Here is a 15,217-nt window from a genome sequence, read left to right on the forward strand (position 1 = left end):
TTTAGGAGAAACACAGCTCACCTTCAAGTGAAAGTTTCAAGATGCCTTGCCTGCCTGCCTTCATGAGTCATAAGCAGCCTACAGAATATTGCTCCCAAGTGCCAAAAATAGCCATGTCCACTACCGAAAATCTAATGTTTGAGGATGAATGTGATACTCAATATTCCACCGTGAAAGGACAAATCGATAAAATCGAGAAGTTTCTGTGTGTGGACCGACTCAAGCAAACACGAAAAAGGAAAGCTGCTGACAACGCAAATGAGGGGATAATCAAGACCACACCAAATTAGCCTCATTTTTACTTGTGTACAATTTCTATTGAGGTTCAACTAATTATGGGAGCCACAGCATTGGAAGTTGCTTTATCAGTGAAGTTACTTGCGGTGGTTACCAAGTTCAGCTGTAAATTAGACTTCAATTACACAATATTGACAATGAGCAAACATTGTTTTATTTGGTACTTGAAAGTTACAAATTATTCCCATAAATAGGATATTTACTGGAAAGTTGTTGCTGTTGTCGAAATTGAATGTTTGAAAGTTTTTGGTCTTCACGCAGTGGAAAGGCTGAGTAGGCTGTTCCGGACCTGGTTCAAGTTCTGTTTCCAGGAGTTCAGACTATCATACAACTGCTGCCACTGCTGTTTCCCAAAGGTTCTGTGTGTGGTGTGACTAGAACGAGAAATGGAATGAATAGTTAGTGACACTGTGGGATTACTTACAGAACACAGTCAAGCGATTTGTTTAGTGATACACACATTCAGTTAACTTGCAATTAAGCTAGTCAAAGGGTCTGTCATAGCGAGCCACTACTACATTGCTCCAGAGCCAATGGTTACAGGGTCGGGCAGAAAATGAAGATGCAAGGGTATTTTCTCCTTAGAAAGGTCACAAAGATCCGTATTTTCCCCTCTTTGCTCTCCAAATGAACATGTGTTCAGCTTACAGCTACTTGTAGCCTTGCTGTGCCTGTAATGGCTGCTTTATTTCTGACACCTTTTAGAACTTTTAGGAGTTGTATGCGTCAAATTGTAGACAGTGCAAATAAAGGACAGAAATTAGATATGATAGTACACAATATTAGTTCAAATGCTATGCAAATGAACAGTAGTGTTCATTTTTCAGTGTGAGCTTAGTTTTGCATAAAGTTTGAATATTTTTATCCAGATTTGGCTACCTTCACATCACATGATAAACAGCAGACGTGGCCATGAAATGCAGGATCGTGGTGTAAGCACGTTATTGTGGTATTGGAACAAAGTAATGTGATCTTAGATAACCAAAGTCTAAGATTCTTAATATGTGTAACTTCAGCAAACCATTTCCATTTATACACCTGTGACTAGGTAACTGTTTATCTTGACAATTTGAATAAAGTGAACTTACCTCACAATTACTTTGCGTTGTGTTTGATCAATTTTGCAGTAAACCATCTTCGTTCGAACAGCTGTAAAAATCCAATATTTAAAAAAAATATAGAATTTAGAACTACTGATAATGCACAACTTAGTTATTTTCATAATATACCTGGGATTTTGAAGTATTAAACAGAAAAGACAAAAGCAATTTAATTGTGTACTTTTTAATCTAGCTGTTTAAAGTTTTAAAATAACAGTTCTCTTATCTTGCACATGGATAAGATGGATAGCCAGACTCTTTTCCCCAGGTTAAGAGAGTGAAAATCTAGAGCATAGGATTAAGGTGAGAAGGAAAGGATTTAAAAGGAACTTGAGGGAAAACTGTCCACATTGAAAGTAGAATGTACATGGAACAAGCTGGCAGATGAAGTGGTAGAGATGGTTACAATTAAGACATTTAAAAAGGCACCTAGGAAAAGATTGCAGCGATATGGGTCAGGCACAGGCACGTCTAGTTTAAAATATACTAAATGCAATTTATTGTGCTGTTGGAAAGATGCTGTGACGTACTGTGGAGGGGCAAATTCTCATAACTAGTAGCCTGCAAATGGAGATTTAAATGTATTCTAATTGATCTATTTTTGAAAAGTGTTAAGGTAAGCATTAAAGCTTTAACTATAGTAAATCTTAAAAAGCAAAGTTATGTAATACTTAGCCAATATTAATAAATGTAGGAGGTTGAATTGAGACACAACAAATGAGATGCATAATTTTATAAAATATCTTGTCTGCTTCTTAAAAGCATTGTCCATTTTTGAAACCAACGTTTTCAAAACATCCTGAATGTCATAAAAACTGAATAAAGGCTACAGAAAGAAAAAAAGTTCAAAGCATTCAACAGGTCTGCACAAGGAAGCACATTTAGATGATTTTAAATTCATGGATTGTAATATATTTTTCTTACAACAAGTCATTACCAAGTGCCAAGTCAATGCCATCAATTGAACAAAAGTAATTTTGACATCAGAGACAGGAATCTGCGGCTTTTAGACAAATCTTATACCACTGCCACCATCTCCTTTGTTTGAATATCCTACTTGAAGTCCATAATATAAATGCAAGGGGAATCAATATGTTAAAAAAAACAGGAGAACTCGAATGGAGCTTAAATATCAGCTGTTTATTTGCCATGCTTGCTTTGCAATTGTCGGCTGGGGGCACTGCGAGTTGGCTGCCCTGCCAGCAGCGTGTTCGTTATTTCGACTTTTTTAGTATGTCCAAATGTTTGTTTTAGTGTCTCTCAGTATGTCTTAGGATGGTCGGGGAGAAAAGGGGGAAACCATTTTTCAGGCGCTTCCTTGACAGAGGTGACTTTTTCCATGTCGCTTCTCCGCCTTCCCTCTCGTGACCTAACAGCTTAGATTGGAACGGCCTTTCCAGGAGTCGGGCCCGAAGCTTCAGCAGCGGGCGTAGCGTGGACTTTTACATCGTGGAGCGGGGGCGAACCCTTGCTGGGGGTCGCCAGAAAGGAGTGCCCTGATCTGCAAGCTGCGGAGTGTGTTCGACCATCCTGACGAGATGGCCTGTACATCCGGCCGTCCGTAGCGGCCACTACGGTGGCCCAACAAAGGAGGAGGACTAACTGAACTTTGTTGCGTTCCACCACAGTGAAGAATGCTGTGGTGGATGTTTATATTAAATTCTATTGTGTATTGTGTGTTATTTTTTTCAACTGTATCGCTGCTGGCAAATTCATTTCACAGCACCTTCGTTGGTGCATGTGATGAATAAATTTGACTTTGTATGCAATAAACAAATTCAAGAGCTGTTCTAGCTTTCTCCCAAAAGATTACCAGACACATTTTAAAAGAATGGGCAAATGGCTAGAATTTGAATGGGAAAATAAGTAGGTATGGACATGGTGGGCTGAAGGGCCCACTTCTCTGCTGTACTACACTTAAAAATAAGAGATGAGGAATGTACAGAGGTCCAGCCCAGAAGCATTTGTGGACAATTATCAATGTTGATACAGATTTGATATGCCCAAAAACAAATCACTTCTTAACTTATACTCCCTTCCAAATAGCCCAGAGATGAATGGAGAAGCCAACTTAGTCAAAAACAAAATAGCTTGACTGCAGAATCAAAAGTGGAGCACATCAGGGATTGAGAAAGTCAATTAAAAAAGTTTATTCAACTACCGCTCAATAGTGAAAGAGCAACAAAGTAATAACTGGTATACTGTATTTAAATTAGACTTGTTTATTTGATATGCACACATTGCTAGTAACTTGTTGGCTTTGCTTACCATCAATAACAAATGCTTCAACTTCTTCCTCAGCAATCTGTAGTTCGTGTTGTAATGTGTCAAAGGAAATCTCCTTGTTTTCTACTGCCATTCCCATCAAGGTTAAGAGCCTCATCTTCGCAGTGTTCTGTTCATGAGAGAGACCTGCAGACAAAGATCACTTCAACCATTGGTCCACTGCCACAACATTTTTTAATGTGTAGTTTCCTTTGTGCATTAAATCGGTGACCTTAAATGAACAATTTCTGCTCAATTATTATCACAAAGTTCCACATCACACAAACTCATGTTAATTACTTTTAATAGATCAAGGTTAAAGAAAACACATGCCTATATTAGTACAACACGAATTAAAATCCGGAATGGTTTTGGACAAACTCCATAAAATGGGATGATTGAAGGGCAATATCATAAAACTTTCTTCACAGAACAGAAAGCAAATCTTGCACATCAAGCCTTGAATAATGTTACAACCAGTCTTTAGAATTTAATTAAGTGTCTCGTGAAATGAAGCATTAATGGCACAGTATAGTGAAAAACATAACTCATTTGAATGGGGTACATTAGGGCAAAACTATAGCTATCGCAACAATGCAAAATTACACATGGAGAAAAAAAAATCAATTAACGCACAATATCCCTAATTAACAAATGCAAATGAGATTGTGGTGAACTTTAAGTAGCATTGGTGATGAGCCTAGGTTTATTGAAAGGGTACATGTGTTAGGGCAAAACAGTTGACAAAAAATTGTTGCTTTTGGCCTATCTTGTCAACATTTAATAAAGGCAAATTATGAGCAGGTATCATGCCATCTGTTGGATATAGCTTGCAAAATTTCAAATCATGCCTCCAATACTCCACTGTTCTATTAATTTTAAATAACCCTTTAATTGCAAGAAGTACATGTTGCAAAGTACCAATTCAGAACTGTAAATCTTGGTTTGTACCTGTTTATATATAATATCAGAATTAACTGCTCTGCAGAATGCTAAACACTGTTAGCTTCACATCAGCAGATTAGTGAAGAAAATGGCATCCTTCCCAACTAGCTCCTGGTCATCAGCCTCATTGGCTCGTGAACTACCACCACTGGAACACCATGTAAATGTTCAAAATATTAAACAAACAAAACTACCCTTGCAGAGAAGGCAGGTGGACAAATTTGCTTCATTCTGTTTTTAATTATTCTCCCCTGAACATTTCACCTGTTGTTCCATTCCACAGCATGTCATATTCCTGATGATGGGTGACTGTTTCTGCCTTTATTCTTCCTGTCACTGAAAAACTTTAATTGCCACTATTTACTTTAGACTTTAGATACAGCACGGAAACAGGCCCTTCGGCCCATCAAGTCTGCACCAATCATCCTGGTATCTTACACACTAGGGGCAATTTACAGAAGCCGATTAACCTACAAACATTACGTCCTTGGAGTGTGGGAGGAAACTGGAGCACATGGAGAAAACTCACACTGTCACAGGGAGAACGTACAAACTCTGTACAGACAACACCCATAGTCTGGATCAAACCCAGGTCTCTGGCAGCAACTTTACCACTGTGCCACCCAATGTATAGTTATAGAACTATACTACACAAGTTCATAAAGCAATCTAAATTCCTGCTGTTTTGACCACCGATGCCACTGACTAAAAGAGTTCTTGATAGGAGGTCCCAATGCCAATTATCCACAGTTCCTGTGCTATCTTGTTTAATGTTGAGCTTTCAGAATAGCATGTTTGTTAAATTATTGGCATTGAACAGCAGAGCTTTTTGTTGTGTAGGAAGGAACTGCAGATGCTGGTTTAAACCAAAGATAGAGACAAAAAGCTGGAGTAACTCAGTGGGTCAGACAGCATCTCTGGAGAAAAGGAGTAGGAGATGTTTTGGATTGAGACCCTTCTTCAGAGCCTGGGTTTGTTTAACAATTCCTTATCTTTTAGAAGAGAGAATTTGACATCAAAGGTAAAGGAGCGTGAACTTAAAACAGAATGAACATTGGGGACACAGTGATGCTACCAGAAGAGCCGCTGCCTTGCAGCGCCAGAGAATAGTATGCTGTCAGCATGTAGTTTGCATGTTCTCCCTGCAATGACCATGTTCTATGTACACCTCACAGACACCATTTACAAATAAGGCCTAGAGACCTTGATGCAAATAATAGCATTTAAACCTTCAACTAATTTTGTTTAAACTGGTAATTATTTTATTTTTTAAAGCCAATTATTTAAACATTGTGGCATGCTCGTTATAATTTAATTACCTTTGTAATTTACATTTAATCAACATGAAACATTCAGGTAACTTCAGTTAGGCAGGATTGAGTTAATGTTGGATACAAAAACATAACCACATTTCTAAAATGCACTCAACTTCTCAATCACAGAAGACAATAAACACTGCCATTCCAATCTTCACGAAAGTGTGTTTGTTTCAGACAACTCATTTGGAGCAAGATCAAAAACATCCCTAATATTGTCCAAATGTTTTCTTACAAAACGGAGCTCATTTGCTGCTGGACTGATTTCCAAGCACAGAAGAGACATCAGCTGCATACAAAGTTTTAAAAGCATCTAATTTTCTGCCAAACAGGTTTACTTATTACCATTATGTCAAACTCCTAATGCTCCAATAAAGTATTCTGCATCACTAAGCAATTTCTGCATTTGTTAAACCCTGCCAACCAAAAACAAGCGCAATATGAAAATCACATTTTAATACAAATATTACATTAGAAATCATTGCACCTTTTAAACAGTCAATTACACAGCACAGTGGGAGTGCTGAAGTGTTAATTACCACTCCCTCCCGGCATGTGTAAATAAGGAGATTGCTGACATCAACACTCCCTGCCTTAAGCAATGAAGCAGATTATCTATTTAATAGAGTAGAGGATGGACGAATCTGGCTTTCCGCAGCAATTCATTGTGCATATCTTTTCCATACTGTCACTCAGCTATCCAAGTTGCAGTTAAGTTTGTTTAATCAGACCCCTATCGATCTCTTACAAGCATAGTTCTTGGAGATAAGTGGAGTTTGTGCCACCCACATGGTCCTGATACAAACCTTTGTTGTGCATCGAGACATCAGAGCCAGCACGTTAAATCTGAACAGTGAGACTGAAGGATAAGGTTCAGTGTAACCCACTATCCTCCCATGGTCCACCCCAAACAGTCTGCAACATAGTGAGACTATGCAGGTCAGGGTACAAAGTGAGCCACTAATTAAAAACTGAAGAAGGGTCCCGACTCAAAATATTGTCTAACTTTTCCTGACCCATTGATTTCCACCAGCAGTTAGTTATTTTGCAGAAAAAATGGATCAAATGACCAGTGGATGTTGCTGCTTCGTGCTGGAAGAACTCAGGTTCTCCTGCACTTTGCGTTTTGGTCAGGTTCTAAACATTCACTGAATATTTGAAAACATTATGGAACACTTTGAATGGTGTTTTACAATGCAGTTAAGAAAATCTAATATAAACCCTGACAAGATTACCAGTCAATAAACCAACTAAATGATTGACTTTGGTAGAAATTTCATATAAAAAACATCCAAAACACCCATTATGAACTCTGATCAATATTAAGAATTATGACATGGCTGAAATATATAATGGATTTAGTCTGAATCATACTGATTTAATGAGAAGCCAAGAATTACCTTATTGTAAGCCAAAACATGGTTCCTAAGCAGCTCACATGTTAGTGGGCATCAACATTTCCAGGAACAATGAAATCCGAAGGACGTAATTTTTAAATTCAACGATGCAAACTCTCATTATCCTTCAACAGGCTGGATATTTCCCCGATTGCTGTCCATAGTCTCAGGATACGGGGCAAGACATTTGGGACTGATATTAGGCGAGGAGAAGTTTCTTAACTCTGTGGAGTTCTCGAACTTGGGGAATTCTCCAACAGAGGGCTGTGGAGGCCACACTGCTGAATATGTTTGAGTCAATAACATTTTAGAGTGTGGGGAGAGAACAGGAAACATATCGTTAAAACAGCAGCCGTGACCATATTGAACAGGCTCAAAGGGCTGAAGAGAGTCAAGAGTGTTTGATTGTCATGTGTTCTGATATGGAACGGGTTTGTAAACACAGTATATAGGTAACATAATAAACAAAAGTTCAAAAATCAAAAACCCCAACCCCACTATAATGCAACATTCTTTAAAAAAAACAATATGGCATGTTCAAACTCCACACAGACAGCAGAGGTCAGGATTGAACCCGGATCCCTAGTGCCACCCAAAATCACCAATGTTCACTCTCTTAAGTTGATGCTCCTTTGCCTTTAATGTCAAATTCTCTCCCCTTCCAAAAGGTTAGGATCTCTATGAAATAAATTGTTAAAAACATAGGCTTTGCTGTTCAATGCCAATTGTTTATTGAACCTACTATTCTGAAAATTCAAAATAAAAACATACAAAATTAAGGTGGCATTGGAACTGTGGTAAATCTGCACCAGGATCCCAAGCCAAGAAGTATTTTTGTCAGTGGCTACTGCCAAATAACTGGAATTTAGGTTGCTTTATGAACATGTACAATAAAATATGAATTGATTAAACTGGCAGATTCAAAATAATAAAACGTTCATATTTATTCAATAAATTTAAATGACTGAGGCAGGTCATTATTGTAACCATGCACTTCACCTCAAAAACATCATTACTGTCCATCTCAGATCTTTCAGGCAGAATACTGGAGATGGGGCTGTTTGTACAGCTCCTTCAGTACTGTTCCTCTAACAGCTGCTGGATATAATGAAGCACAATCTTGGCGATTCTAAGTGTTTAGCTAAACATAAAATATCTGACCTTGGTACATCTAACAAAGAAATAGAAGGAAGCTTAGAATGATAAACTGTTGTTAACATTTCATATTTATAACTAGGAAGCTTACAACATTAGTGGCCTGATTTCTGAGCAAAACAAAGTATTGGAGGAACTCAGTTGGTCAGGCAGCATCTGGAGATGTTAATCATAGTCACACACACCCAACTCGCCAATACCGATCAAGATGCCCAAGCTAAGCTTGTGTGCAACCCTGTACATATCTGCATGACTTCATAACAACCTGGTGCTGAATGTAGGATCCCACCGTACAACATGGTATCCTGATATCCAAAGTTCCTATCAGGAAGTTGCCATTGGATTGTTATGAAAACCCAATGCATTTCCTTTAGAATACAGTCTCCGTAAAGGAAAATTGTTCCTAGTATATGGACCATTATTTTCCTCCCAAACAACAAAGCTTAGCAGTTCCGGTAATAGACTAGAACAAGAGGCCTGGGCCGCCGATTAAATATCACCTCAGTGAAGTTATATTAAGTAATTCTTAAACTGAAAAGCTACCATAAGTGATCGTGACCATAAACCTACTGGATTAGTGTAAAGAACTGTTACAATCAGGAATGGGTGCAACTCCTGCAAGGTGGTTATTTTCTGAATTGGCCAAGATAGTTTAAGGGAAACTGGGAATGGACAAAATAAGTTCCTTTGCAGACAATGCCTACTTCTTGTAAATTAATAGACCCTTCATTGTGATACACAATTAATTGTTCAGAGCCTGCAGTGGGCAACAGATAAATACAAGTATTTACTATTTGGTAGCGAGAGAGGAAAAATATTACAACACTGTATTATTCTTAAACTTGTTCTAATTTAAGGAATGAAATCTCACCAAGTGAATCGATGAAATCTTTATTATTCTGGTAAAATTTGACATAAGCTGCCAATTTTCCGCTGACAAAAATCGTCAGGAGCTAAAAATAGAAATGCACTGGGTCAAACTCAAAATACAAAGGTCAGATACACAATTAAAACACAAAACTGAAAAATGTTGCGCCAAGTACTCCTAACAGAAGCTAACGCAGTAAGAAATTGGCAAGAAGCCTAAATATTCTGATATCATTGTGAGAAAAATGTAGTTAATCTGAGATACTTCCAAACTGTTTCCATAAACAGTTTATTTATCTCCACAGTTAAGGATCAAAACACAAAACCATTATTCAAAGAAATAATTCCCAGAGTATCTGACAAGTCAATTCAGAGTAGTTGTTGTTTATCATCTAGATCAACGATTTGCATGGGAATGTACAAGGCATGGTTAGTAAATTGATAGATTACACTAGAATAAGTGGTCTCATAGATAATGAAGATGGTTATCAAAAATTATAACGGGATCTAGACCAGCTGGGCAAGTGGGCAGATAAATAGCAAATTTAGTTTAATTCAGATATGCATTAGGTGTTGCATTTTGGGAAGTCAAACGGGGGCAGGACCTATGCAGTGAATGGTAGGCCCTTGCGGAGTGTTATAGAGCAGAGGGATCTGGCAATACAGGTACACAGTTCCATGAAAGTGGCATTGTAGGTAGATAAGGTGAAGAAGGCTTTGGCATGTTGGCCTACATCAGTCAGGGAATTTAGTATGGAAGTTGGGAAGTTATATTACAGTTGTGCAATATGTTTGTGAGACAATGAGTCATTCCCTTTAGTTTTTGGAACCCTGCTGTAGTAAAGATGCCACTAGGCAGAAAGGAGTACAGAAAGGATTTACCAGAATGTTGCCAGGACTCAATGGCCTGTGCTAAAGGGAGAGGTTGGGCAGCAAGTCTGTGCCTTGGAGTGCAGGAGTCTGGGGGTGATCTAGTAGGTGTATTAAAAAAAAAGAGGGTCATAGGGTGAATGCACAGTGCTTCCCCCCCAAGGTAGGGAAATCAAGAATAGAGATCATAGGTTTAAGATTTGATGGTAAAGACTTAATAGGAACCTAAGGGGCAACATGTTCATACAGAGGGTAGTATGGAACGAGCTGCCAGATGAAGCAGGCACAATAACAATTCCAAGACATATGGACGGCACCATGGATTGGAAAAGTATAGCAGGATATGGGTGCAGCACAGGTGAGTGGGGCCAGCTTGGATTAGGTGTCCTGGTCAGCATGGACGAGTTGGGCTGCAGGTTTTTCTTCTTCTGTGCCTTATGACTCTCATGCTACGTGCTCTTGAAGGATAGATATTTTGTGAAATGCAGTTATAACTTAAGTCAAAAGTGAGTAAAGGGTGGAAATACTCTGCAAATCCAGATATCATCCACAGTGTGAGAAAGGAATTAACATTTCAGGTTGATATACTCTCAGAAGTGAAGATTACTCATTTAATTCTCTCATCGCAGCTGTGTCTTTTGACATTTGGCTGAGAAACATTATTTTGTGATGAGCTTTCTCCTCTTATGCAATACTTATGAATTTTGGATTAAAACGTTTTTTCCAAAACTCTTGCCCGAAATTGGTTAAGAAAAGGGCCGATTTAGAATGCCAAAATGTAGAGCCAAGAAAGTGGTTTATAAAATCAGTTTTATACAGCTTTGCATTCACATTATTTTGGACACTATTTGAACAGATATAAATAATTGAGAGAATTAAGACTTTGGAATATCAAGGTGCGAATTATATTGCTAGTAATTTCTAGCTTTATTTAAAATAGCTCAAATAATCAAGGCAGGATTCATGACAATAATCTCAGAATTTGGCAAATAATTCAATTAGAAAATGTCAAAACTCTTGCTTAAATTAGATTCACTTTTATGTAACCTTGATGGTTTCTGCCTCGAACTTCCAGCAGTCTGCCTGAACAGAACAGCTAATTCAACTTACAGGAAAAAAAATAATGGGCTGTATTTAAAAAAAGAAATTCAGCAACATCTGGGAATTGAATGAATGCCCAGTATGCATACTCACTTCAATGCTCCCTGGGTTACGACTAAAAGATCAAAAGAGCTTTTGGGATCCATCCAGTACTAGCAATTTTATTTGACAGAGCATTGTGCTGAATGTTATTAAAGAGATTACCAGCTCCAATACAACACTGGCAATTTAACAGAAAATGCATTAATCTCACAAAATATACCTCTTTGATTACCACAATCAAGATTGTACCTTTCATTGTAAGATGACTAAAGGAAACAAAGAAAACAATAATGTCAAAGCTATGGATGGAGATACTTTCCTCAATGTTCTTAGTAAGCTGCTGATCTTGCTATCTTTACCCTATTATTAAATGTGAAAAATAAAAGACAGGGCAAGATCTTGCAAATGGCAGTCACGTGTTTATAGGCCAACACTGCTTGTCAGCACTATCAAACATTGCTTTAAAAGATGCATTTTATGTTTGAGTGTTCTTTTTAATTTTATACTGCAGTTAATACACCAACTCGCTGCTAAACTATAAACATTTTAGGGTTTTTATTTAAGAAAGCATAAGGCATTGTAATGTAACAAACCCATGATCACAACTTACATCATGAATGTGCTCCCCTTCCAGGAATCGAACAGGTTTCAAAGCAAGAAGATGGTCAAAAAGAAATGTGTTTTGATCATTCAACGCTCTTACAATACACCTGTAAAAAAATCCAAAGCATTACTTCCACAACGTATTCAATTGAACGAAAAGATTCGGAACCATCATTAATATAATAATCCATAACCACATGTGTAGATCAAAATTGAGAAAGATGACTACTTTAGTTTACAAAGTCCAACTCAATATAATGGATTACCTATGAGCATCAACTCTTGCCTGCGAAGCATTGTCTTCTGTGTAACTTCCAAGTAATTCCACCATAATTTTAGCAGCAGCATCACTGTTAAAAATAATTTGAGAAATTAAATACACAATTCCAATGAAGAACATTTTACGTTTTCCTTTTTTGTTAGAAACTAAGGGCAGATTGTAAAAAATTGCAATTAAGGGGTTACATCCAAATTTTTAAAATAAAATGTCAAACAACAATCATTACTGTTTGAAATAAAAACAGATTCAAAGGAAATGTCAATAATTGGTTTTCTTGGAAGAAAAAAAAGGTAAGATCCTAGAGTGAAGAATTCAGAGCAGGACAATGTAAAAAAAATTAACACACTACATTTAGGAATGAAAACATGAGCACTTCTGCCCAAAAGGGGCAGTGCGATGAAAGCTGCCTCAGTCAAATCTGAGTTTAGCTTTGCTTATTGTCACGTGTACCGAGGTACAGTTAAAAGCTGTTTTGTTGCGTGCTAACCAGTCAACAGAAAGACAATACATGATTACAATCGATCCATGTACAGTGTATAGATACATGATAAGGGAATAATGTTTAGTGCAAGGTAAAGCCAGCAAAGTCCGATCAAGGGTAGTCCGAGGGTTACCAATGAGTTAGAAAGTAGATCAGCACTGCTCTCTGGTTGTGGTAGGATGATTCAGTTGCCTGATAACAGCTGGGAAGAAACTGTCCCCGAATCTGGTGGTGTGCGTCATCACACTTCTATACCTTTTGCCTTATGGGAGAGGGGAGAAGAGAGTGGCCAGGGTGTGACTCATCCTTGATTTTGCTGCTGGCTTTGCCGTGGCAGCGCGAGATATAAATGGAGTCAATAAAAGGGAGGATGGTTTGTGTGATGGTCTGGGCTGCACCCACAATCCACTGCAATTTGTTGCGGTCTTGAATGGAGCTGCTCCCAAACCAAGCTGTGATGCATCGTAATAAAATGCTTTCTAGGGTGCATCTGTAAAAGTTGGTGAGAGTTGTAGGGGATATGCCAAACTTCCTAAGCCTTCTAAAGAAGTAGAGGCATCGGTGTGCTTTCTTGGCTGTTGCTTCAATATGAGTGGTCCAGGAGAATTTGTTGGTGATACACTGAGATCCACAGATCTAGTACAAAGATGATGGGATAATAGATTTGTAGATTAATCGGGCCTCTGTAAATTGCCTCTAGCGGGCAGGCAGTAGATGCAAAATTGAGACAACAAAACTAGCGTGAACAAGTGATCGATGGTTGGCGTGGACTCAATGGACCGAAGGGCCCGTTTCATGCTGTATCTTTCAATCAATAACAATCATTCTCACCACTGCCTTTTGCCAATCAACTCTGGGTCCTCCGGTTTTTGACTCTTTCACCAATCAATCCCATTTCTCTCTATCTATTCCATCTAGATTTATTATTTTGTGTGCCTCTACCCATCATCATTCTAAAAGAGAACACAAACATAATGGTTCAAATTTCTTATCCCTGGACTTATGCTGATAAATGTCTCCTGCACATCTTTGCTAAAATGTGGTGACAATTCGTTGCAATTGTCCAGATGAAAATTACCTTGTCAAGATTTGTAATGATCTCCCTGCCTTTGTGCACTTTGCCTCTATTTATGGAGCTTTGGATGCCAGTTGTAACCTTTATTGAGGCTCAGAAATTATGTAGGACAAATTAAAATGCAAGCTCAAATTGCTACAAAAGTAATGACCAATTTCATCAGATGTTTTATATTAGTCTTCTCACTAAAAGTGAACAGAGCCAATTGATAAAATGCGTCAATGTGCGCTTTATCTTTTAAAATTGGTTTCACTTAATTAGTGGGTACACTTAAAAACTGGATCAAAAGTTTGCTAGAGTGCATGATCAGACTGTTCCTTTCAGAGTGCAGCCTTGCCTCATTATTCATTTGGCAAGCATCTGAAAGTGTGCAGCAGTTCACCCTTTAGACATAGAAATGAGGCTGCTTTCCTGAGTAAAAGGCTTGCTGTGAGACACATGCAGCTTGCAAATTCATACTTCGTGACATCCAAGGATTTTAACTTTTTCTTTCAAAGCAAGTTAATAGGTTTTTCAGCTGCTTTAAACGACAAATGAACTGCCACTTCTATTGATTAAAAGCTTTTTGTTAAAAAAGACAAATTTGTCTTCTACTGTCAAATCCAGTATGTTGAGGCATTAATTTTGTTATAATCTAGAGCTGCAATTTTACGCTTTAAACAAAATTTGATCCAAATATACTGCTGATCCTGTGGAAGTTTGTTTCAATCTGTAATGTCAGAATCTTTGGTGCTTAGTTCTACTATTGTTTAATCTGTGTTTGGCATTACCAGCCAAGGATTAAATTGTTGTTTAAAATCTAGATATAAAAAAATGTAAAAACTCAAAACCATGAAGGGAATAATACAAGAACATTCCAAATTCCATGGTAAATGATCATAATAGATACGGAATAAGAGTAAAATTTAAAGAATACAAAATTTGTGGGGGTTTTTTTAAAACTTGAGATAAGGATTTAATTTATACAAACAGGTATAAAAATGTAACCAAGATATCTTAGCAAGAATAATGTAGAACAGGAGGCTGTCATTTTCCCTATGGTGTCTGTGCTGGAGTTCCTGCTCCCACTCCCTTGTTAGCAAGAAGGACAGGAGACTACAAAAGGGAGCAGTCTATCAGTGAGTTGAAAGCTTTGCAACACAATGGCACAACACAAGACTTCTGAAACTAATTCGATTGCTAATTTTATGAACTGAAGTGAAGGAATGGCAGAAAATTGCTCTCAAGAGATTGGGAATGATACAGCATGCGAGGTTTATAGCACATTTCAGTGTTTCGGATTTCAGAGCAGATATCTTGTCAGGCCTACGAGAATGTGCCCATTTCTAGTACAGGTGCACAACCTTTTATCCGAAAGCCTTGGGACCAGACACTTCTCGGATTTCGGAATTTTTCGGATTTCCGAATGGAAGATTTTTAGCAT

The 15,217-nt window shown here is 37.9% G+C and overlaps 2 protein-coding genes across 2 annotated transcripts in view; one reads left to right on the plus strand and one right to left on the minus strand.

The window, feature by feature from the left end:
- The window catches only part of ccdc73 (coiled-coil domain containing 73), a 62,084-nt gene extending 61,473 nt beyond the window's left edge, over positions 1-611 (plus strand). The window contains exon 17 of the mRNA XM_033038542.1: positions 6-611. Within this exon, the coding sequence (XP_032894433.1) occupies positions 6-290 (285 nt within the window). The 3' untranslated portion in view covers positions 291-611. The remainder of the gene's footprint in view (positions 1-5) is intronic.
- Positions 429-15,217, minus strand: part of eif3m (eukaryotic translation initiation factor 3 subunit M) — a 29,925-nt gene continuing 15,136 nt past the window's right edge. Inside the window, exons 6-11 of the mRNA XM_033038768.1 lie at positions 12,225-12,308; positions 11,966-12,065; positions 9,347-9,428; positions 3,666-3,809; positions 1,386-1,446; positions 429-671 (exon numbers count right to left, since the gene is read on the minus strand). Coding sequence (XP_032894659.1) covers positions 551-671; positions 1,386-1,446; positions 3,666-3,809; positions 9,347-9,428; positions 11,966-12,065; positions 12,225-12,308 — 592 coding nt within the window. The 3' untranslated portion in view covers positions 429-550. The remainder of the gene's footprint in view (positions 672-1,385; positions 1,447-3,665; positions 3,810-9,346; positions 9,429-11,965; positions 12,066-12,224; positions 12,309-15,217) is intronic.

This window comes from Amblyraja radiata, chromosome 20 (assembly GCF_010909765.2).
Source record: "Amblyraja radiata isolate CabotCenter1 chromosome 20, sAmbRad1.1.pri, whole genome shotgun sequence".
Classification (NCBI taxonomy): domain Eukaryota; kingdom Metazoa; phylum Chordata; class Chondrichthyes; order Rajiformes; family Rajidae; genus Amblyraja; species Amblyraja radiata.